Here is a 21,089-nt window from a genome sequence, read left to right as displayed (position 1 = left end):
AAGAACTGTTAAATAGAATGAGTTAAAGCTATGTCTCCATGCAGAGGGACTTCCCTGAAGGTTCAGATTCGTTTGATCTAATTTTGAAACCCTATAAACAGACTCATATTTTAAACACTCCCCGTAAGTATGTGCCAATGTAGCCTATGGAATAAAAAGTTCTTTCCAACAGTTCAGGTTGTGGGACTTCCTGGTGGCACAGTGGTTAAGACTCTGCGCTCCCAGTGCAGGGGGCCCGGATTCAATCCCTGGCCAGTGAACTAGATCCCACATGTGTGCAGCAACTGAGTTTGCATGCCACAACTAAGGAGCCCACGTGCTGCAGCTAAGGAGCCAGGCTGCCGCAACTAAGACCCAGTGCAACCAAATAAATAATAAATATTAGAAAAAATAGTTCATGTTGCCAGTGAGAATGGAAAAGAAGGGAGGGGAGATTATGCAGTCCTTATTGCCGCTTGAGAATCCGTCAAGTTTTGCCAGATCTTCCCGTTTTTAAAGTTAGGCTGGGAATCTGGTCATGAATTTTCACAAATTTTCAGCATTGCCAGATAATGAAAACTCTTATACAACTAAAAAAAAAAAAAAATCACCAATCGGGTCTAAGGAAACATCCCTCGAGTCCCAAGTTTGAGTTTCGTCCTAGAGGCGCTAACGAGACCAGAGGTGGCTTCTGAATGATTAATCCCCCACTTTTGGAAGCGTGTTTAGGGTGAGAGCTGGGAGCGCAGGCAGGCAGCGCCCCCTCCAGCCGCTAGGGGGAAGCAGGCTCACACCCGGCAAGGGGTACTTCTCAGGGACCTATAGCTCTGAAAGGGGTCGTTTCCTCCTGAGACTTTGAAAAACGTTTAAGAAGAGTACACAGAAAAGCCCTCGCACGCCCGCGCCGGCCCTCGGCCCGCCCCTCCGCCATCTTTGCGCCCCGCCCCGCCGCTACTTCCGGGTCAGTTTCGCGCCAAATTGTCCAGAACACAAAATGGAGCCCGGAAGGAGGCCAGGAGGCCTGACGTCATGCGCCCTGCCGCCAATCCTCTCCGGCGGCCCGCTCGTGGGGGGCGGGACTCGCGGGCGCAGCACGGTCCAATCGCTGGCCGCGGGGTCCCGGCGAACCAATGAGGGCGCAGCGGCCGCGGCGTCCAAACGCTGCGTCTGGTTTTTCCCGCGAAAGGCGGCGGTGGACTGTCGGGGTTCTTATCTCTTTGGTTCCAGGGAGCGCGGGAAGGGAGAGGTGAGGCCACTGGGGCTGGGGAGTGGGCACCGCGGAGCCGGGCCCAGGGGTCGACAGGCATCTGCATTTGGGGCGCAGTAGGTCTGGGCAGCAGGGGTTTCTCGTGGGAGAACTGGGGTAGGGGTCCGGGAGGCGGAACCGGGCTCACGCCCGTCCCGCATTCGGAGCCTAGGACCCAGGTGTCGGAGGGGACGCCGCGTGGCCCCATAAACCCCCCCCCCCCATGAATCTGCTCCATCTCCTTGTCCCCGCGCCAGGTGCAGTCATGTCGGGCTTCGACGACCCCGGCATTTTCTACAGCGACAGCTTCGGGGGCGACAACGCGGCCGATGAGGGGCAGGCCCGCAAGTCGCAGCTGCAGAGGCGCTTCAAGGAGTTCCTGCGGCAGTACCGAGTGGGCACGGACCGCACGGGCTTCACCTTCAAGTACAGGTGCGGGCCGGAGCGGTGCAGGAGGGGAGGTGCGGTCCCGGCGGTGTTTCGTCCACTCACTGGGGCCCCGCACCCCCGTGGCGTATGGTTTCGTACGTTTCACATCTAAAGTTAACGATTGAGTGACTCACCTGGGTTCTTCGTCCAGGATTTGTTCCTGTTCATTTATTTGTTGCTGTCCTTTCGTGTAATGTCTGCGATATCTTGTAAACCAAGTTCTCAGTGGGTGCAAAAGGTGAAAATGGTAGTTGTGTTTTACTTCACTCATCCATTCATTCTTCATTCCACTCAGTCACCTCCTATTGACTGAGCACCTGCTGCATGCCAGGCACTGTTCCAGGTGCTGGGCTGCAGCACTGAATGAGCTGGGCAAGGCCCCTGTTCCTAGTCATTGTACATTGGTGCCGTCGCACCAGATCCTCATAGGCTGTTAAAATGCAGAGAACGTGAGTTTGCAGGTCCAGGCTTGGGCCTGATTGATTATTAGCTGAGTGACTTCCAAGTGACGGTCTCTCTGGGCCTCAGTTTCTTCATCAGTAAAACGGCACAGCCCCTCCTGCCTCCATTTATTCATGCATCAGCCGACATTGAGCATCTATGTGCTGGACTCTGAGATGCAAAGATGAAAAGATTCATACTACTTGCTCTCAAGGAGCTTCTAAGGCAGTGGGAATGAGGCATAGGGAGCTACAAATAAATTACAAAGTGATAACTACCGCAAAGGAGGAATGTACAAGGGGAGTTAGGGAGGCTTCCAGGGGAGCCGAGGTGACCTTGAGCTGAGAGGAGAGTGTCAAGCATGGAAGGCATTTCAGATAGGAGCAGTTGCACGCAGGGGCAGGGTATGGGGTGGCGTGTTACAGCAACGGGCTCTCGGGGCCAGGCTGGCTGTTATATGCGGCTCCAGACATGAGGTAGACGGGTGAGGCCGAGGAGATCAGTGGCCCCCGAATGTGTTTTTGGGATAATAGTCCCATAGGATGCTCTGTAAAAAGATTCTGGTGGTTGACAAGACAGGCATGGTCTCTGCTGCCTTCAGTCTCCAGGTTCTAGCCGTGTGCCTTGTTAGTATCTGAGAGAGGATTAAAGGCTCCGAGGAGTCCACTGAAAGGACTGGTTTGCAGTGAGAGTCTTCCAGACACCTGTGCACAGAACCCTGTCTGTGAGCGCTGAACTGCCCTTTGATTACTGCTTGGACCCCTTCCGTGGAGCTTTCTCTGGAGGATGCCTTTCAGCAGTGGGGGGACCTCTGCAGGGTTAAATAACAGAACCGCCTGGAACTAGATGTGTTTGGGAAGCGGGGTGGCGGGGCAGTGGTGTGGGAGACTCGGGGTGCGGGCGCACCTCAGCCAGCGTTGTCTCCTCTTCTCCTTCCCCACCCCCACCCCAGGGATGAACTCAAGCGACATTATAACCTGGGGGAGTACTGGATCGAGGTGGAGATGGAGGACCTTGCCAGCTTCGACGAGGACCTGGCCGACTACTTGTACAAGCAGCCGGCTGAGCATTTGCAGCTGGTGAGTGGGACCTCCCCGCCCCCCGCCCCGAACCCCCAGGGCTGGCCCTGCTCTCGTCACTCACAGCCTGCCCCCCTCCTCCTCTCCAGCTGGAGGAGGCTGCCAAGGAGGTGGCCGATGAGGTGACCCGGCCCCGGCCTGCTGGTGACGAGGTGCTCCAGGACATCCAAGTCATGCTCAAGTCGGATGCCAGCCCGTCCAGCATCCGTAGCCTGAAGGTGGGTCCACTCAGGCCAGTTGAAGGGTGGTGGTGGCGGCTGCATGTGAGGAGGGGCTTTGGAGAGAGACCTGGGTGCCAGCTGTGTGACCCTGGGCAACTCACTCGACCTTTCTGAGCCTCTTTGTGCCCCTGAAAACTTAGCTCATTGGGCAAATGTTTGCTGAGTTCTTCCTGTGGGCAAGGCGTGAGTTGGGTCCTGGAGAAACAGTGGTGAACTCAGGACAAGCTGCTGTCCCCGGGGAGACTGGATAAGCCGGTGAACATCACCCATGGTCACTGTAGATGACCGTAAGAGCAATGGGAGAAACCAGGAGGGCGATGAGGAAACGTGGGGGCCCCTCTGGAAAACATCAAGAAGGCTGCTTTGAGGAGGGCACGTCTGAGGGGAGATCTGAGGGTGAGAACAGGCAGCACGCAAACAGCTGGGAGAGAATGTTCGGGGCGGGCAGGGAGGGCACAGCTGGTACAAAGCCTGCGAGGCAAGGGGGGCAGGGTGTGTGCCAGGCCGAGGGAAGGACAGCCAGCATGGCTGGAGAGTGATGAGGCCGAGGGAGAGTTTGGCAGAGCCAGTCTGCCGTCCAGTCTTTTTTGGTTTTATTCAACGAGCACTTATGGAGTGGCTGCCCCTCGCCGAGTGCTGGGGGACCGACCCTCGCTGTAGACAGACAGGACCTAGTTCCATGGAGCTTACAGTGGGAGAAACAGACAAGGAGCAGTGAGCTGATTTCAGGTCCTGTGATACGAGTCATGAAGCAAAGGAAACAGGCAATGTGACAGTGGCCAGGGGTCCGGGAGGTGGTCGGAGAAGGCCCCTCTGAGGAAGTGATATTGGCGCGAAAACCTGAGGGATACGCAGCCCCGTGACAGCCTGAGGGAGGAGCGTTCCAAGCTCCTGGAGAAGCAGGTGCAAAGGTACTGGGGTGGGGACAGCAGCAGGTTTCAAGGGACAGAAAGAAGCCAGTGTGGCTGGACTTCAGGGAGTGAGGGTGGGAGGAGAGGAAGGGAGGGAGTGGGTAGAGAGGCCAGATGGCCAGGGCCTTGGCTGCTGTGGAAAGCAGCTTGAGTCGAAGGTTAGGTAGGAGGATGGGCCGATTCTATCTTCAAAGGTTCCCTTGGGCTGCCGTGTGAAAGAATTGATACAACAGGCAGGGGTGGGACAGGAGAGCTTCCTGAGGAGGAAGTGAGAGCCTGACGTTGGTTCTTCTGTCACGAGGCTGTCGTGACAAGCAAATGAAAGGATGCGTGTAGCTATGCCTTTGAACTGTGGGCCCAGGTAGTGTCACCTCTGTGTTACCAGAAGGCCACGCCCTGGTCTTTGCAGGAATCCCCGTGTCCTGCAGCTTGGCTGGGGTCCCTGCCAAATCCTCCTTGATTAGCACAATGGCAGTTCTGTTCCAGAAGCAGGGCTGGGCTGTGGGCTCTCGAGGCTGTGGAGCGTGTTGGCTTCGTCTGTGTGCCCAGCACCGGGGAGGGGACCTGGGACCGTGTGTGGAACTCACCCAAGCATCACGCATTTGCCTGTCTGCGGAGGCGGTATTGGACTTGTTTTGCGAGGCAGCTGTTTCCTCAGAGAAGCAAAGCTCAGCACCACACGGGACGAGCTTCCTATTCTCAGACCCACTGGAAAACCCAGTGACTGGCCTGCCTCGGGTGACGGGTGTCCAGTGGTAGAGGAGGGGTCCTCTCTAGAAGGATCGCTTGTCGGGGTGGCTTATGGGCCTCAGTCTTTTCCAACCCTGGGGTCCTGGAGGGCTAGGCTTCCTGCAGCTTGTAGATAGTTTTCCAGAAGACAAGCTCTGCGGGGTGGGGCGGGGGTTCAGCAGGTCTGGGGTCCCCGGGCCGTGGCAGCAACACATGCCTCTGGTCTCACTTCTTGGGGGGGCAGCCTCCTTCCCGAACCTTTCCCCTCCCCTCCCCACCTTCTGGGCTTTGAGGGGCCTCAGCACGAACCTGTAGCCTGCCTGTCTGTCCCAGAAAAGCTCCTGGGAGGGGGAAGAAGAGATTATGTTGAAAGGAGCTTTTCTTATTTTTTGCTTTTTATTATAGAAAAAAAATCACACAGACAAAAGTAGTGAGAATAGTGTAATGAACCCCATCTACCTTTGCTTAGATTTAATGGCTGTTAACATTTTGCCTTATTTGCTTTCTTCTTTTTTCTGCTAAAGTATTTTATTTTATTTATTTTTTAAATAAATTTATGTACTTATTTATTTTTGGCTGTGCTGGGTCTTCGTCACTGTGTGTGGGCTTTCTCTAGTTGTGGTGAGCGGGAGCTACTCTTCGTTGCTGTGCGCGGGCTTCTCGTTGCAGAGCATGGGCTCAAGGCGCGTGGGCTTCAGTAGTTGTGGCACGTGGGCTCAGTAGTTGTGGCACGTGGGCTCAGTAGTTGTGGCGCATGGGCTTCAGTAGTTGTGGCGCATGGGCTTCAGTAGTTGTGGCGCCACAGGACTTAGTTGCTCCACGGCATGTGGGATCTTCCTGGACCAGGGCTCGAACCCGCGTCCCCTGCGTTGGCAGGCGGATTCCTAACCACTGCGCCACCAGAGAAGCCCCCTGCTAAAGTATTTTAAAGTAAGTTACAGACATGGTCCTGTATCCCTGAATACTTCAGTACACATTAGAAAAAGCTTCTCTTACGTGATCTCAGGTGTTCCCGGCTCCCTTTAACCAGCCACCCTCCCCGTGGCTCTGTTGCAGTCGGACACGATGTCACACCTGGTGAAGATCCCCGGCATCATCATTGCCGCCTCTGGGGTCCGTGCTAAGGCCACCCGCATCTCCGTCCAGTGCCGCAGCTGCCGCAACACCCTCACCAACGTCGCCATGCGCCCCGGCCTGGAGGGCTACGCCCTGCCCAGGAAGTGCAACACGTGAGTGGGCTCTGCATGGCCCTGTGGCACGGTGGGGGTGACAGGGTGACATCTCAGCGGAGATGTGAAGGAGGAGGACCCGGCCTGCACCACCTGCAGCAGGGAGGGGCTGGGGCAGCGGTGTGCCCTGTGGGCCTGGGGCAGACCTGATGCCCTGGGGCGGTGGCGTCCCTCTGCAGTGGTGAGTTCTGTCCCTCCAGGGCGCCCAGACAACCTGTGCCGGGAACCAGGGTTGGGAGTCCACCGGGAGTCTTCTACAGCAAACCTTGGCTCTCTGGGGCAGGTCTGGAGGGAAGGTCCAGGAACATGCCAGGCTCCTTCGTTTACACATTGCCTGTGGCTGCATTTGCGCTTCGGAGGCAGAGTGTGTGGCCTCGTGGCCCACAAAACTGAAAATGTTTGTCTCTGGCTCCTTACAGAAAACCATTGCTGACCCCTGATCGCAAGGGCCCCTACCCTCTCCGGCTGCTGGTTCCCCTCAGCTTCCTGACCTCAGGCCTCAGCCACCTTTCTTTTCTCTATACTTAACCCCCTTGCCTGTCTCGGGCTTTGAATACCGTTTGTGTGCAGGTCTCCCCACTCCTAGCCCTGTGGGTATCCCCCGCTGAGCTGCCCTCCTTTAGGGCCTTCTCCCAGGGTCCCGGAGACCCCTAGCTTGTTGCTGGCCTTGGGGCTCTGGGGGCAGCTCTGGTGACCCTTCTCCTCCCCACCGACAGGGATCAGGCCGGGCGCCCCAAGTGCCCGCTGGATCCATACTTCATCATGCCGGACAAGTGCAAGTGCGTGGACTTCCAGACCCTGAAGCTGCAGGAGCTGCCGGATGCGGTGCCCCACGGCGAGATGCCCAGACACATGCAGCTCTACTGCGACAGGTGAGCGGGCTCCCTGGCCGTGCCCCTGCGTTGGGTGCCGCGAGTGGCTGGCTGAGCGCAGTGGGGTGCGGGGGAGGGTGGCTGGTTACAGGACACTTGCTCTGTGCCTGGTGCCGCCCCCATGCTTCCTCTCATCTCGTCTCCCCATAATCTGCAGGGGTGGGTCCACCCCTCTTTGCAGACGAGGATGTGTGACCGGCTCAGTGAGTGGAGGGGCTGGGCTGCCAGCCTGCGTTCTTCCTGCAGAGTCTCCGCAGCCCTCTTAGAACTGGGAGGCCCAGAGCTGGACAGCCAGTAGCTGGGGGAGCCTCTTTCCAGCCTGACGGCCACCCCAGGCTTTCTGTTAAGATTCTTCCTTGGATGTTGCTGGGTGATTGGAAAGGGGGAGAGGGTACTGGGCCAGCCCGGTCCCCTCCTGGTGACCTGGGAGGAAGGTGTGGAGTTGTGGACTGGGCTTCTACAGCTGGGCTCCTGCACCCCGACATCACGTGCAGATGGTCTGTGCTGCACGTTTCTCGGAGGAGGGGCTCCGTAGGTCGTTAGCTTCCTTAGTGGCTGTGGAAGGTGTAGAGGTCAGGCTCTTGGGCAAGTTACATGGGCTCCTTACCAGGAGAACGGGGACAGGGACAGGCCTTAACCTCATCAGGCTGCTGGGAGCTTTAAATTGGAAAATGCATGTTCAGTGTGTAGCACGGTTCCTTTTTCTTTCTTTTTTTTTTTTTTTTGGTCGAGATATAGTTGTTTTACAATGTTGTGTTAGTTTCTACTGTATAGAGAAGTGGAGTTCCCTGTGCTGTACAGCAGGTTCTCATTTGTTACCTGTTTTATACATATTAGTGTGTATATGTCAATCCCAATCTCCCAATTCATCCCACCCCCCTTTTCCCCCACTTGGTGTCCATACATTTGTCCTCTACACTGTGTCTAGCACAATTCCTTAATACAGACTAAATATTCGGTATTTATTAGATTATTCAAATGGTCTATGATTAGATTATTCAAAGCTGAGGAAGTGGGGTCTGGGAAGAGGGGAGTCATAGAACGTTAACAAAGACAGTGAGGGTCCTTTAGAGGATATGACTCTAGTGGATAAAGCACTTTTGGGTCTCGTACCTCACTTGATCCCACAGTAACCCAGCAGGTCAGATCACTTTATCATCCCCTCCCAGGCTCAGAGAGGTGACACAGCTTCTAAGCAGCAGAGTACGGATACATGCCCCAGTGTCCTTTCTGTGCTGCACAGGCTGGAGGGGCTCAGAGACTTCCCTGTTTCTCTTTCTCTCTCTACATATATATATATATATATATTTTAAAGTATTTATTTACTTATTTAGCTGTGCTGGGTCTCAGTTGCGGCAACGCGGGATCTTTGTTGCGACATGTGGTATCTTTTGTTGCGGCGCTCAGGCTTCTGTCTGGTTGTGGCGCGCAGGCTTAGTTGCCCCGCGGCATGTGGGATCTTAGTTCCCCGACCAGGGATCGAACTCGTGTCCCCTGCATTGGAAGGCGGATTCTTAACCACCGGAGCACCAGGAAAGTCCCTCAACACCTTTTTTTTTTTTAAAGAGGAAATTAAAATCCAGAGGCAGAATGACTTGGCTGAGCTCGTGGAGCCGTGAAAGAGGCAGAAGCGGCGCGCGGCCCTTGCAGGGAGGCTGGGAGGGCGTGAGGAAGGGGGCTTCCCCCGAGATGGCCGAGGGGGGGGTCCTGCAGTGCGTCTGACAGCAGATGAGATGGAGGCGGGGCACCTGAGGGGCTGGGGTGGGTGCCCCCCAACTCCAACCAGCATAATGGATGAGCTCCTGAGGCCCGTGGAGAGGTCAGGCCAAGGCCTGTCTTCCTTCCAGCAGCTGGGCCGTCCAAGCATGGGCTGGGTTGTGGTGAGAGGGAGAGGGCCCTGGGCGGTGCGGGGGCTGGAGCCCACGGTGCTGGGGCCTTGTGTAGAGATGGGGAGGTGGATGGACGGCGAGTGTGACGGGGTCGGGGGAGCTGGGGGCTCCCTGCCCCCACCAGCCTCTCACTTTCTTCCTCCCCATCCTCTTCTCAGGTACCTGTGTGACAAGGTCGTCCCTGGGAACAGGGTCACCATCATGGGCATCTACTCCATCAAGAAGTTTGGCCTGACCACCAGCAGGGGCCGCGACAGGGTGGGCGTGGGCATCCGGAGCGCCTACATTCGGGTCCTGGGCATCCAGGTGGACACAGATGGCTCCAGTGAGTGTGCTTTGGGCCGAACCCCCGTCGTCCCTCCCCTGGGCTGTCGGTGGGCCTCGTCCTGGTCTCCCTGTGTCCACCTTTGCCCCTGCGCTCTGTCCCCCACGGCAGCCGGGTGAGCGGTGCTGTTCTCACCAGAGACGCCGTGTCACCCCCGTCGGCAAGATGGAAGATGTCCCTGAGGGCCCCTGTCACCTGGCCCTCCTCAGGTCACCCCCCCGCCCTCCACACTCTTCCACTTGCTCACTGGACCCTGGAACACACAGGCCCACGCCTGGTGCGGAGACCTGGGGTTCTGTCTTTGCTCAGACTGACGCTTGTGCTGCCTGGCTCTGAGGGCCCTGCTCTGGGAGGCCCTGGGCCGGCCCAGGGCGGTGGGCCGCAGGCAGCACGTTCTCCCTCAGGGCGCTCACGCAGGCCCCTGCTCTGCCCGCCCAGGCCGCAGCTTTGCTGGGGCCGTGACCCCGCAGGAGGAGGAGGAGTTCCGGCGCCTGGCCGCCCTCCCCAGCGTCTACGAGGTCATCTCCAAGAGCATCGCCCCCTCCATCTTTGGGGGCACAGACATGAAGAAGGCCATTGCCTGCCTGCTCTTCGGGGGTTCCCGAAAGAGGTGGGTGTCCAGGCCCCCCAGGTCCGGGGAGGGGAATTAGTGACTTGCCTGCAGGAGGGCAGCTGCCAGGTGGTCAGGACATGAATGCCCTTTTCATTTATTTGCCCAGGACCCTCAGCCCCGCCTGCCCCTCTCAGGCACCCTCCCTGCCTCCCAGGCTGGCTGCCAGCCGGCTGGGGGCTGGCCTACACCCTTCCTCCGGAGCAGTTACCCGGCCCTGGCTAGGCCGGGGCCTTGGCGGTGTGAGGGGCCTGGCCAGTGCCGGGGAGAGCTCGGGCTTGGAGTCTGAGACCGGGGTGACATCTCTCAGGGCTGCTTATTTACCTTGCGACCTTGGGCAAGAGACACCACTTCTCTGAACCCAAGTCTCCACATGAATAAGACGGGTGAAAGCCTCTTACTCAGGGGATGTCCCGTCCTTTTAAAATAAAATAGTAGAGGTAGAGGAAGTAATAATATTAGCAGCTACCAGTTACTGAGTTCTTACCACGTGCCAGACATTCTTCTGAGTGCTTTTATGTGTTTCCAACCCAGTCAGTCCCCAGATTAGCCCTGTGAGAAAGCTACAATCGAGCCCATTTCACAGATGAGGAAGCTGAGGCATAGAGAGCTAAAGGGACTTGCTCACAGGCACGTGCGCTGGGGCCAGGAGCCTGCCCTCGCGGTGTCCCCTCCACAGTACCGCGTGCAGCCCGCTGGTGGCTCCCTCTCTTTCCTTCTTTCCAGCTGGGTTGGGGGGTGTTTATCAGATGCTGACTGTGTGTGCCCAAGCCCAGCTCTAAGTGCCGTTTCCTCTGAACCTCCCCTCCCTTGGAAGCAAGTTACCACGGATGAGGCTAGGGGACACAGCTCGCTATGAACGTGGCTCTCAGGCCAGAGCCCCTGCCTCCCCGCCTGCTCTGAGGCTCATGACAGGTCGGGGGGCCGCCAGCCAGACCACTGTGACCAACCAGCCCTGGGTTTCTCGCCTTGCTCACCTGGCCCGCCTTCCCGCCTTCCCCCAGGCTCCCCGACGGCCTCACTCGCCGAGGAGACATCAACCTGCTGATGCTGGGGGACCCCGGGACGGCCAAGTCCCAGCTGCTGAAGTTTGTGGAGAAGTGCTCTCCCATCGGAGTGAGTGCCCAGGGTGACCTCTGTCCGCCTTAGCTGCGCCGCGGAGAGGAAGGCTGCGGGCGAGGCCGCAGAGGATAGAGGAGGAAGGGGGCCGACGGCATGTGTAGGTTTGGGGCAGCAGGCGGAGTGCTGGACTCGATGGGGTTTGTTTGGTCTTAGCCTGGCTGGTAATTGGCTGTGGGCCTTGAGCAAGTCACCCAATCTCTCTGAGTCTCAGTTTATCCATCCGCTAAGTCTTAACATCGATAGCAATAGATGACAAGGGACTCAGGGTGGGGATGCCTTTCCTGGGAGTCAGGAGTCGACCCAGCCCCGAGGCCCCCTGGAACAGTGTCACTGCTCTCCTCTCGGCCTCAGTTTGCTCCTCCGTGAGCTGGGCCCCCAGGGGCTGCTTCATGGGACAGTCGTGGGGTTCAGGTGAGTGATGGATGTGAACGCTCCCCTGTGGGAGAGCCGCCAGGCTGGGGCTGGGGTGGTCCCCCCATCAGAGGAGGAACACTAAGATTGTCTGTGCTCTGCAGCCAGCTGTGATGTGTGACCTTGGTTGAGCCCTAGCTCCTGGGGCCCCTTGACTTACTGGGTCAGCATGGAGCCATGATGGGCCCTGACCCTCCCGCCTCCCTCCCCCAGGTGTACACGTCCGGGAAAGGCAGCAGCGCGGCTGGCCTGACAGCCTCGGTGATGAGGGACCCCTCGTCCCGGAACTTCATCATGGAGGGGGGAGCCATGGTCCTGGCCGATGGTGGGGTCGTCTGTATCGATGAGTTTGACAAGGTGAGCCTGGCAGGGTGAGGTGGTGGCTCAGTGGTGGTGGTGCCTGCTGGCCGCGGGCTGGGGGTGTGGCCTTCTGTGCTTGGACGGCAGAAACCACCTGTGATGTGGAGACCTCCCGGTACTATCGGGAAGTAGCTGCACCTCTCCGAGCCTCAGTTTCCGCACCTGAGAGTGGGGAGAGGAGAGCCAAGCCCACACACTGTCCCCGTGACTAGAGGTGACCCGGTTCCTGCCATCGGCCTGGCACAGGGTCGGGACTTGGGAATGGTAGCTCCTGTAGGGTTTCCTGCTGCCACCGTGCCCCGGCCCCTCACCTGGGTCTAGTGGACGTTTCTATCTCCTACACAGATGCGAGAAGACGACCGCGTCGCCATCCACGAGGCCATGGAACAGCAGACAATCTCCATCGCCAAGGTGAGCATCCTCCCTGGTCCAGCCCGGCAGAGGTGTTCCGGGGTGCTGGGAGGGGCCGGGTTCTGGCCCCGTCCTCAGGCTGCCCTGAGCGGCCCGACCTCTGTTGGCCGCAGCAGTGGTCCTGGAATCCTGTGTGTGTGCGTGTGTGCGTGCAGACATGGGTGTGCGCACCTGAGAGGGCTGTGACCCCACGTTCCCATCTCCCTGTCCTCTGCTTCCCCCCACGCTTCCCTGTCAGGCCGGCATCACCACCACCCTCAACTCCCGCTGCTCAGTCCTGGCTGCTGCCAACTCAGTGTTTGGCCGCTGGGACGAGACGAAGGGGGAGGACAACATCGACTTCATGCCCACCATCCTGTCCCGTTTCGACATGATCTTCATCGTCAAGGACGAGCACAACGAGGAGAGGGATATGGTGCGTGGGGGGCTGGACTCCAGCCAGGCCCGCGGTTCTAGGGGTTGGGGGGCGAGGGTGGGCAGACAAGGGGCTTGACCCGAAGTCCTGGCCCCCAGATCGGCCCGTGAGTGGGCCACCAAGGAGGCGGGGTTGTGGATTCCAGGAGCGCTGCACTGGGCGTCCCGGGTCCTACCTCTCCTGTGCTCGATGTGCCGTGAGATTTGGGGTCAGTCATTCCCTGGGTGTCGGTCCCTTCTGTGTGAAATGAGGGGGTTGGCCTTTGGATGCAAGTACTAGAACCCCAGTTCCGGTCAGTCAGCTTCTGAAAGGAACTCCAGCGCTTACGTAATGGACAAGCCTGGAGGTGCGAGGCTCGGCTGGGTCAGGTCTCTGGGTCGTCTGGGCGCCGCTGTCTCTGCCTCTCGGCCTGGCCTCCCTTAGTGGAGGCTTGTTCTCAGGCAGCTGCACCTCGTGGTGGCAGAGGGGCCTGGCAGCTCTGGGATGTCGTCTTACCAGCTGACAACCCGCAGGAAAAGCGAGGGCCTCCTCCTCTCCACCACTTCTAGCCCTGGCAGCTCTTCCCTCCCTGCCTGCTCCACCTCTGTGTTGGGACCTGGCTTGGGAAGGCTTGTGGGCTGACCCCGTGTCCCCTCTGCCTCCCAGATGCTGGCCAAACACGTCATTACTCTGCACGTGAGCGCGCTGACACAGACCCAGGCCGTGGAGGGCGAGATCGACCTGACCAAGCTAAAGAAGTTCATCGCCTACTGCCGCGCGTGAGTCCTGGATGCAGGCCCCACAGGGGTGGGGCTGCCCGGCTCCCCTGGAGTGGGAGAGGGCCCCATTCAGGATGCCTGAGATCAGGCCCTGAGGATTTTAGCTCTGCTCCTTCCTGACCCTGCACAGTTGCTCAGTGGCTCTTGGCCTCAGTTTCTCCATCTCCGAAGCGAAGGTGGAGAATTTAGATTGTCTCTGGACTTCTCTGGCAGTCCAGTGGTTAAGACTCCACGCTCCCGATGCAGGGGGCATGGGTTCAATCCCTGGTCGGGGAACTAAGATACTGCATGCTGCACGGTGAGGCCAAAAAAATAAAAAGAATTCAGATGGTCTTGAAGACCCCCTTGACTCTGGTGTGCAGGGAGGCTTGTGGACATGGGCTCTGGGTAACTCCTGCCCCCACTGTGTGACCTTGGGCAAGTCAGTTGAGCCTCGCTTTCCCGGGGTGGTTGTGTCCTAGGGTTTTTGTAAGGATCACACAAAATGATGAGTGAGTGGCACAGCCCTGCACCAGGTAAATACTCAGTAAATGGCAGCTGCAACCTTAAATATTGTTGTTCTCACAGAAGACAATGACAATAGTCATACACATAGTAATTAGTCTGTGCCAGATGTTATCCTGAGAGTTTTATGTATAAGTGAACACCATCCCTCTCCCCAGACCTATGAGGTTGGTGTATTATTCCATTTTACAGATGGGGAAGCTGAGGCAGAGAAAGCTTAAGTAACTTGTTCAGGGTCACAGACAGGAGGTAGTGGAGCCAAGACTTGAACCCAGGTACCTGGCTCCAAAGGCTGTGCTTTTAGCCCCTGTACCAAGATTCTGGACACACACCTCAGCTGTCTCTTATTGGAACTAAAACCCAAGGGTGGAGGGATCTTTGAGTGCCTTTCTAATGGGAGGTGAAGTGCTCCCTACTCACCGCTTCCTCCTGGGTGATGGGTAGTGCGGTGCCCATTGGTACCTGGGTCTTTGTCATGCCTGAGCTCTTCATGGCCCTGTCCTCAGAGGCTTGGGCCCTTGGGTGTGAGTCTGAGAGCCCCAGATTCTAGTCCTCCCTTGACGCCAGGTCCCACGTGGCTTATGGGGAGTTTCCTCCCTCCCTCTGGCCTTGCTCACCTCATCCACAGCATGAGGGTTGGATTAGGTGAGCTAAGGCTTGCCTTAAATCAGTGACAGTTCAGTTGGCTGGGGGGGGGCTGCGGGGTGGTGGGGGTAGATCCTGAGCAGACACCCCTGCTGCTCCCCTCCCCCACCCCCAGCCTGGCGTGCTCCCTGCCCTGGACAGCTGTGAGCTGGTCTCTGGGAGCCTCTTGTGGGTGTCATTGTGCATCTTGTCCCTGAATGTGTTGGGGGGAGGACCGCTGAGAGGCCACCGTCTGGTGGGCCCGGAAAGCATATGTCTGCAAGCCAGCAGAGGGCCGGGGATGGGGTGAGTACCCCAAGATTTCTTCCTGGCCTCATGGCAGCTACTCCCCATCCTGCAGGAAGTGTGGCCCTCGGCTGTCAGCAGAGGCTGCAGAGAAGCTGAAGAACCGGTACATCATCATGCGGAGCGGGGCCCGTCAGCACGAAAGGGACAGTGACCGCCGCTCGAGCATCCCCATCACCGTGCGGTGAGCAGGCGGGCAGGCCAGGGCCGGGCTGGGCAGATGCCTCGCTTTACAAGGCACGATGTGCCCAGCAAGTCTGGGGCCGGGGCTGTTGCTGACTACGTGGTGCAGGCCGTGGTCAGGGCTGCTGGGCAGGGAGCACTCCTTTGGGAGTGAAAACAGTGGCCTCCCTGATCATCTGTATCTCTTGTTTCGTTTACTGTTGAGAAAATCTGGAACCCTTTCTTCTGAATTCGGTCTAGCTTCCCTCATCGCTGGGAAGCCTGAGGGTGAAGGAGGGTCCAGGCTGGGACCTGGGGTCCAGGGAGACCTGGTCCTAGCCTCCAGCCCACTGTGTGACTGCAGGGAAATTGCTTTCCTTTTCTGGATCACAGTTTTCTCAGCTGTTAGTTCTTGTCACTCTTGTGAGTTTACGCAGTAGAGTGACTAAGAGCTTGAACCTACCTCGTTTGAATCTTGCTTCCAGCACTGATTAGTTAGAAGTGTAACTAAGAAGTAACTAAGAAGTGTAACTAAGAAGTGGCTGTATGTAATAGAAAACCCACGTGAAGTAGCTTAAGTAAATTGGGAGTTTATTTCTCTCTTCTGTAAAAACATTTGAGGGTAGGTAGTCCTACCTATGTGATGGCTCCTCAGTCATCAGCAACCTGGGCTCCTTCAGGTTCACCCTTATCCTCATCGTCCAGGATGGCTGCTGGAACTCCAGCCATCACCTCCACATTCCACGTGGCTGGAGAGGAAGAAAAAGAAAGGTCCATCTTTTAAGGACACTTCCTGAAGTTCCCATAAAATATTTGGACTTACAGCTTACTGGCCACATCTTAGTCACACAGACACATCTAGACGCAAGAGAGTCTGGGAAATGTCTTTTAGGTGGGCGCCACTTGCTAGAGTAGAAGTCGGGGTTCTGTTACTGAGGGAGATGGATCACGGGGACAGCCAGCAGTCACCCCTGTACTCTTAGTGCCTGGGGCAGGCACCTCCTGGAGGTCAGGGTGGGATGAGGAGAGAAGATGGGCTGAGTCCGCCCTGGCGTCCCGTCGCTCCCACACAGGCAGCTGGAGGCCGTCGTGCGCATTGCTGAGGCCCTCAGCAAGATGAAGCTGCAGCCCTTCGCCACGGAGGCGGATGTGGAGGAGGCTCTGAGGCTCTTCCAGGTGTCCACGCTGGATGCCGCCTTGTCCGGCACCCTGTCAGGTGAGCAGACGCGGGGACCCAGGCTCGGGTGGCTTGTGGGCTCCGTGGGCAGGGCTCATGCTGGACACCTGCTGTGCTTGTTGCTTCTCTGCATTGCTTCTCCATGCTTCCTCCTGGGAATAAGCCCGTCTCCTGTCCCCAGCTCCCACCAGCCAGTTTCCCCCAAGATGGGAAGAACAGCCTCTCTCCAGACTCTGGAGCACAATTCTTTTGACCCAGTTCATTATTATAATTCACAATTTTATCATCCGTTAAGAATGGTAGTTGGCACCTGTTTTTTTGACTGCACCATGCAGCATATGGAATTTCCCTGACCAGGGATCAAACCTGTACCCACTGCAGTGGAAACATGGAGACTTAACCACTGGACCTCCAGGGAAGTCTGCATGAACCCCTGTTTTTGAGCCATAACCATTGGAGTGCTTCCAGAGCTCTTCCTCCGTTTCACTTACAGCTGCCCTCAAAACCCCCAGAAGCCAGGCTGGGCACTTAGCCCTTCACCTCTTAGAGATGGGAAAACTGGCACCCAAAGAGGCCTTTTCACAGTGCCCAAGGTCACCGTTCGCCCAGCTAGAATGCAGGTCTCTTGACCCCGAGGCCAGCGGGGTTCAGGCTGCCGTTAAGTCCTGCTGCCTGCTTCGGGCTCAGCCTCTGAGCACCTCTGGAGCGCTGATTCTGTGCCAGGCTCCCCTGGGACGAATTCATTCCTTCCCCAGCAGGTACTTAGTGCTTAGAATTTGCCAGGCTGTTCTAGGTGCTGGGAGTCTAGGAGTGAGCAGATCTCTAAGTCCGCGCCTTGTGAGGCCCCCCTTCTCCACGGGGGAGACGCAGCAAAGAGGCAGACAGATCAAGCTCGGGGTAAAGAGCACGGAGGGGGAAGCCCAGCAGGTCAGGAATGTTGGGGACCATCCTCGGGTGGTCCGGGTGGGCTCTGAGGAGGTGGCAGGAAGCAGGGATTGGCGTGAGTGAGGACACATGGCTCCCCAGAGTGTGGGGTTGGGCACCGCACGTAGAGCGAGGGCTGAGTGGCAAGACCCCAAGGACAGCAGGCTCGGTGTGTTCAAGGGCCTGTGTGGCTGGAGCCAGGGAGGTGGGTGGTGTCTGATCGCCCCGCCGTCCCCTCGGTGAAGATGACTCAGCCTCTGCCCTGGAGGGCCTTCTTGGCAGCGAAACTGGAGCTGGGCTTCGCAGGCTGGGTAGGAGTTTACCTTGCAGACTCATTTCAACTTGGAGCCTTGACGTCCCTCTCAGTGGCTCCCCCACCACGGTCCCAACCCTCTCTGTAGCTGAAACACCAAGGCCTTTGCAGGCCTGGGTCAGCAGGGGAGATCCATCCTGGGGCAATAGTTGGAAATTACGAGCCTGCTTGCCTGGGCTGCTTGCTGGGGTGCCTCACAGATGTGGTCTCCGGGGCAGCCTGCGCGCCCTTCTGGGTCACTGCTGGGTCCCCTCCAGCTCTCCATGTGAGATAGATTCCTCTGGAAGTCTTCCTGCTGCTGCCTGTCCAGCTGCCTGGGGGCCAGGTGCTGTTGTCAGCTCGTGGCCGTCCTCAGAGCCCTCTAGTGGCTGTTCTGCTCACCAGAATCAAAGAAAAACCTGTGCCGTGGCCTCCAGGGCCCACAGGACGTGCCCCCACTCTGGCCATGTCCCTGGCCTGCTGACCGGGTTTTGATTGAGACGGGCATATTTCCCACCTCCAGGCCTTTGCACCTGCTGTCCCCTCTGCTTGCAGTATCCTTCCCACACGTCAGCCCCATCCCTGACCCTGGGTCTCTGTCGGTCATCTCAGTCAGGCCCTGGTTGTCCCCGGGCACGCTCTTCCTCTTCCTCTCATTTTCTCTTCCGGGCCTGGCTCACTCTTACCCGCTGTGGGCAGACTGTGGTCCCCACCCACCCGTCTCCCTCCTCACACCCACAGGGGTGGAGGGCTTCACCAGCCAGGAGGACCAGGAGCTGCTGAGCCGCATCGAGAAGCAGCTCAAGCGCCGCTTCGCCATTGGATCCCAGGTGTCGGAGCACAGCATCATCCAGGACTTCACCAAGCAGGTGGGCCTCCCCGGCGTCCCGGTGGGAGTCCTGCGGGCTCCCTGTGGCCTGGTTCCCAGCCACCTAACACTGCGTCCTGTTGCTCAGCAGACAGGCCCAGGATGGGGAAGGGGCAGCTGTTCCTCGGCCCGGGCCCGTCCCCAGCGTGCCTCCCCTTGTGACTTTCTCTGTCATGTTGTGGGGAGAGGAGAGGTGGCTGAGGTCCTGCTGGAGTCTGCCAGGCTTCCCCAGCCCTCCATCTCTCCCTTCGCCTCATTGCCTGGCCTTTGTGTGTGGGGGAAAGGGAGGGGCAGAGCCAGGAGGATGAGCCACCCAGCTCGCTGGGGACAGTGCTCTTGACCCCATAGAGAAGGGATGGGTCTTCTAGAAGCTGTGCGCAACTTGTCACCGTCTTTGAAATCGCAGGGACAATCCCAGGTTCTGGGCTCAGCTCCCCTCATGTGCGTCATCTCCTCTTGATCCTCAGAGCAGTTTTATGCAGTAGGTGATACCACGCCGGCTTGAGAGACGAGCAGACGGAGGCTTACAGGGCTTTAGGGGCGTCAGGAGCTTGGGTTCTAGAGTCACGTGGGCTCAGCTGAGGTCTCAGCTCTACTACTTACTTGCTGTGTGACTTGGAGTGAGTGACTTAGCTTCTCCGTGCCTCAGTTTCCTCTTCTGTATAAAGGTGATGATCACAGTACCAGCTGCGTGAGGATGTTATGGGATAGAACGAGTTCAAGTATGTGAAGACTTAGAACAGGGCCTGGCACGTGGTAGTCGCTCAGGAAGTGTGAGCTTGTCTTAGGATGCAGAGAGGTAGGATGTGAAGGCTGGAGAGTCCCCCATGAGCACGGGACACCTGGGCTTCCGGAGGGAGGGGTGTCTGGGGTTCCGTGGGAGGCACGCCCCTCATCCGACCCCGTGTCCTGCAGAAATACCCGGAGCACGCCATCCACAAGGTCCTGCAGCTCATGCTGCGGCGGGGCGAGATCCAGCATCGCATGCAGCGTAAGGTCCTCTACCGCCTCAAGTGAGCTGCGCCTCCCGCCGCAGGAATGCTGTTGTCACCCCGCCTCCACTTCCTTGAGCCCCCCACGCGCTCTGGACAGAGGGACCCCAGCTGCCCTGCCTCGCTGCGTCTGGCTTCTGCCTCAGTGTGCAGATCCAGGAAAGGTGCTTTTGGAGTTTATTGAAATAATAAAGCTGTGTTGTGTTTGGATGTCTGTGGGCTTCTGCACTGGGTGGCCTGTCACCCCCATCCTGCCCTCATGCGGGGCAAGGACAGGCTTTGGAATCTGACAGACCTGGGTTTCTGACCCACATCTGCCCCTTGGGCTCCTGGGCAGGGCATTCACCTCTGTGCTCAGGTTCTGCAGCTGCTCAGTGGGGAGGGTCCAGCCCACATCTCGCCAGCACTGGTGAGAGTTCAGCAAGATCCAGTGTGCGGAGGTGCTTGGGAAAGTCCGTAGCTGTTCTCCAGCAGCCAATGTGTGGGTGACAGCCGTGGGTTTGCATCATACTGGATTCACCGAGACTTGCCACGCCTCAGTTTCCTAATCTGTAAATGGGGGTGACACAGGGTTGAGTTTAGGAGAAGAGAGCTACTGGTAGTGAGTGTCCAGGAAGGACCAGCATTGTGGGGAGACTGATGGCATTTGGATTCAGGGAGGTGGATTCTCACTGAGCCTTAGAGCAAAGTAGGTAAGAGAGGGGTGCTGGAATTCAGTAGCCTGGATCTCTCCTGGTGGGCCACCTGCAAGCTGTGTGGCCTTGGGTGAGGCTCCTGACTTCTCTGGGCCTGAGTTTGGTTTTTTGTTTTTTTGGCTGGCCACGCGGCTTGCAGCATATCAGTTCCCTGACCGGGGATTGAACCCGGGCCACAGCAGCGAAAGCCTGGAATCCTAACCACTAGGCCAACAGGGAACTCCCAAGTTTGTTTGTTCTTTTTGATATGCTGTAATTAATTTTGCCATTTCTTTCTTTCTTTTTCTGGTCTAGTTAGTGTCCGCCACCATACATAGTTACACACTGTTTTGTTGTTGTTGTCGTGAGATCTTTTAAGATCTATTCTCTTGGTAACTTTCAAATACCCAGTATATATTATTAACTAATAGTCCCCGTGCTGTACATTACATTTCCATGGCACATCTTATACCTGGAAGTTTGTACCTTTAAACCCCTTCCCTTGTGTGTTGTACCTTCCGGCCCCCTCCTCTTCCCGATTCTGGCAATCGTCAACCTGTTCTCTATCTCTGAGCTTGGCTTTGTTGTTGTTGTTGTTGTTTTAGATTCCACATTATAAGTGAGATCATGCAGTACTGCTCTTTCTGCGTCTTGCTTAGTGTGCCTAATACAATGCCCTCAGGGTCCATCCATGGCACAAATTGCAGGATTTCCTTATTTTTTTTTTTAAGGCTGAATCATATTCTGTTGTGTACATGCACCACATTTTCTTTATCTTTCCATCTACTGATGGACACTTAGGTTGTTTCCGTACCTTGGCTATTGTAGGTAATGCTGCAATGAAAATGGGAGTGCAGATACGTTTTTGAGTTAGTGTGTGTTTTCTTCAGATGAATATCCAAAAGTAGATTGCTGGATCATACGGTAGTTCTATTTTAATTCTCTGAGGAACCTCCATACTCTTCCCTAGTGCCTGTACCAATTTACCTTCATACCAACAGTGCACAAGGGGAAGCTCCCTTTTCTCCACACCCTCACCAACACTTACTGTCTTTGCTAATAGCCATTCTAACAGGTGTAAGGTGATAACCTCCTTATGGTTCTGATTTCCTTTTTCCTGGCAATTACT

General features: G+C 57.2%; 1 protein-coding gene across 1 annotated transcript; it reads left to right on the top strand.

Annotated features, from left to right (window-relative positions):
* Positions 1-1,095: 1,095 nt before the first annotated feature.
* On the top strand, positions 1,096-19,490 carry MCM5 (minichromosome maintenance complex component 5). The gene is made up of 17 exons (XM_079937426.1): positions 1,096-1,225; positions 1,483-1,657; positions 3,048-3,174; positions 3,264-3,392; positions 6,092-6,264; positions 6,981-7,136; positions 9,184-9,350; positions 9,789-9,960; positions 10,965-11,076; positions 11,707-11,850; positions 12,199-12,264; positions 12,503-12,679; positions 13,325-13,437; positions 14,927-15,055; positions 16,107-16,249; positions 18,168-18,295; positions 19,210-19,490. Exons 2-17 carry the CDS (start codon positions 1,491-1,493, stop codon positions 19,309-19,311), a joined length of 2,205 nt encoding a protein of 734 aa, XP_079793552.1. The 5' UTR covers positions 1,096-1,225; positions 1,483-1,490; the 3' UTR covers positions 19,312-19,490.
* Positions 19,491-21,089: the final 1,599 nt, after the last annotated feature.

The sequence above is a fragment of the Stenella coeruleoalba genome (assembly GCF_951394435.1).
Source record: "Stenella coeruleoalba genome assembly, chromosome: 11".
Classification (NCBI taxonomy): domain Eukaryota; kingdom Metazoa; phylum Chordata; class Mammalia; order Artiodactyla; family Delphinidae; genus Stenella; species Stenella coeruleoalba.
This window is presented reverse-complemented; position numbering and strand designations above follow the sequence as displayed.

Bases quoted from the DNA above. Each gene is read 5' to 3' on its own strand.
- MCM5 (XM_079937426.1), top strand. From the start codon at position 1,491: ATGTCGGGCTTCGACGACCCCGGCATTTTCTACAGCGACAGCTTCGGG. The intron at 12,680-13,324 runs GTGCGTGGGGGG...TCTGCCTCCCAG, and splicing joins ACAACGAGGAGAGGGATATG to ATGCTGGCCAAACACGTCAT. The intron at 18,296-19,209 runs GTGGGCCTCCCC...CGTGTCCTGCAG, and splicing joins TCCAGGACTTCACCAAGCAG to AAATACCCGGAGCACGCCAT.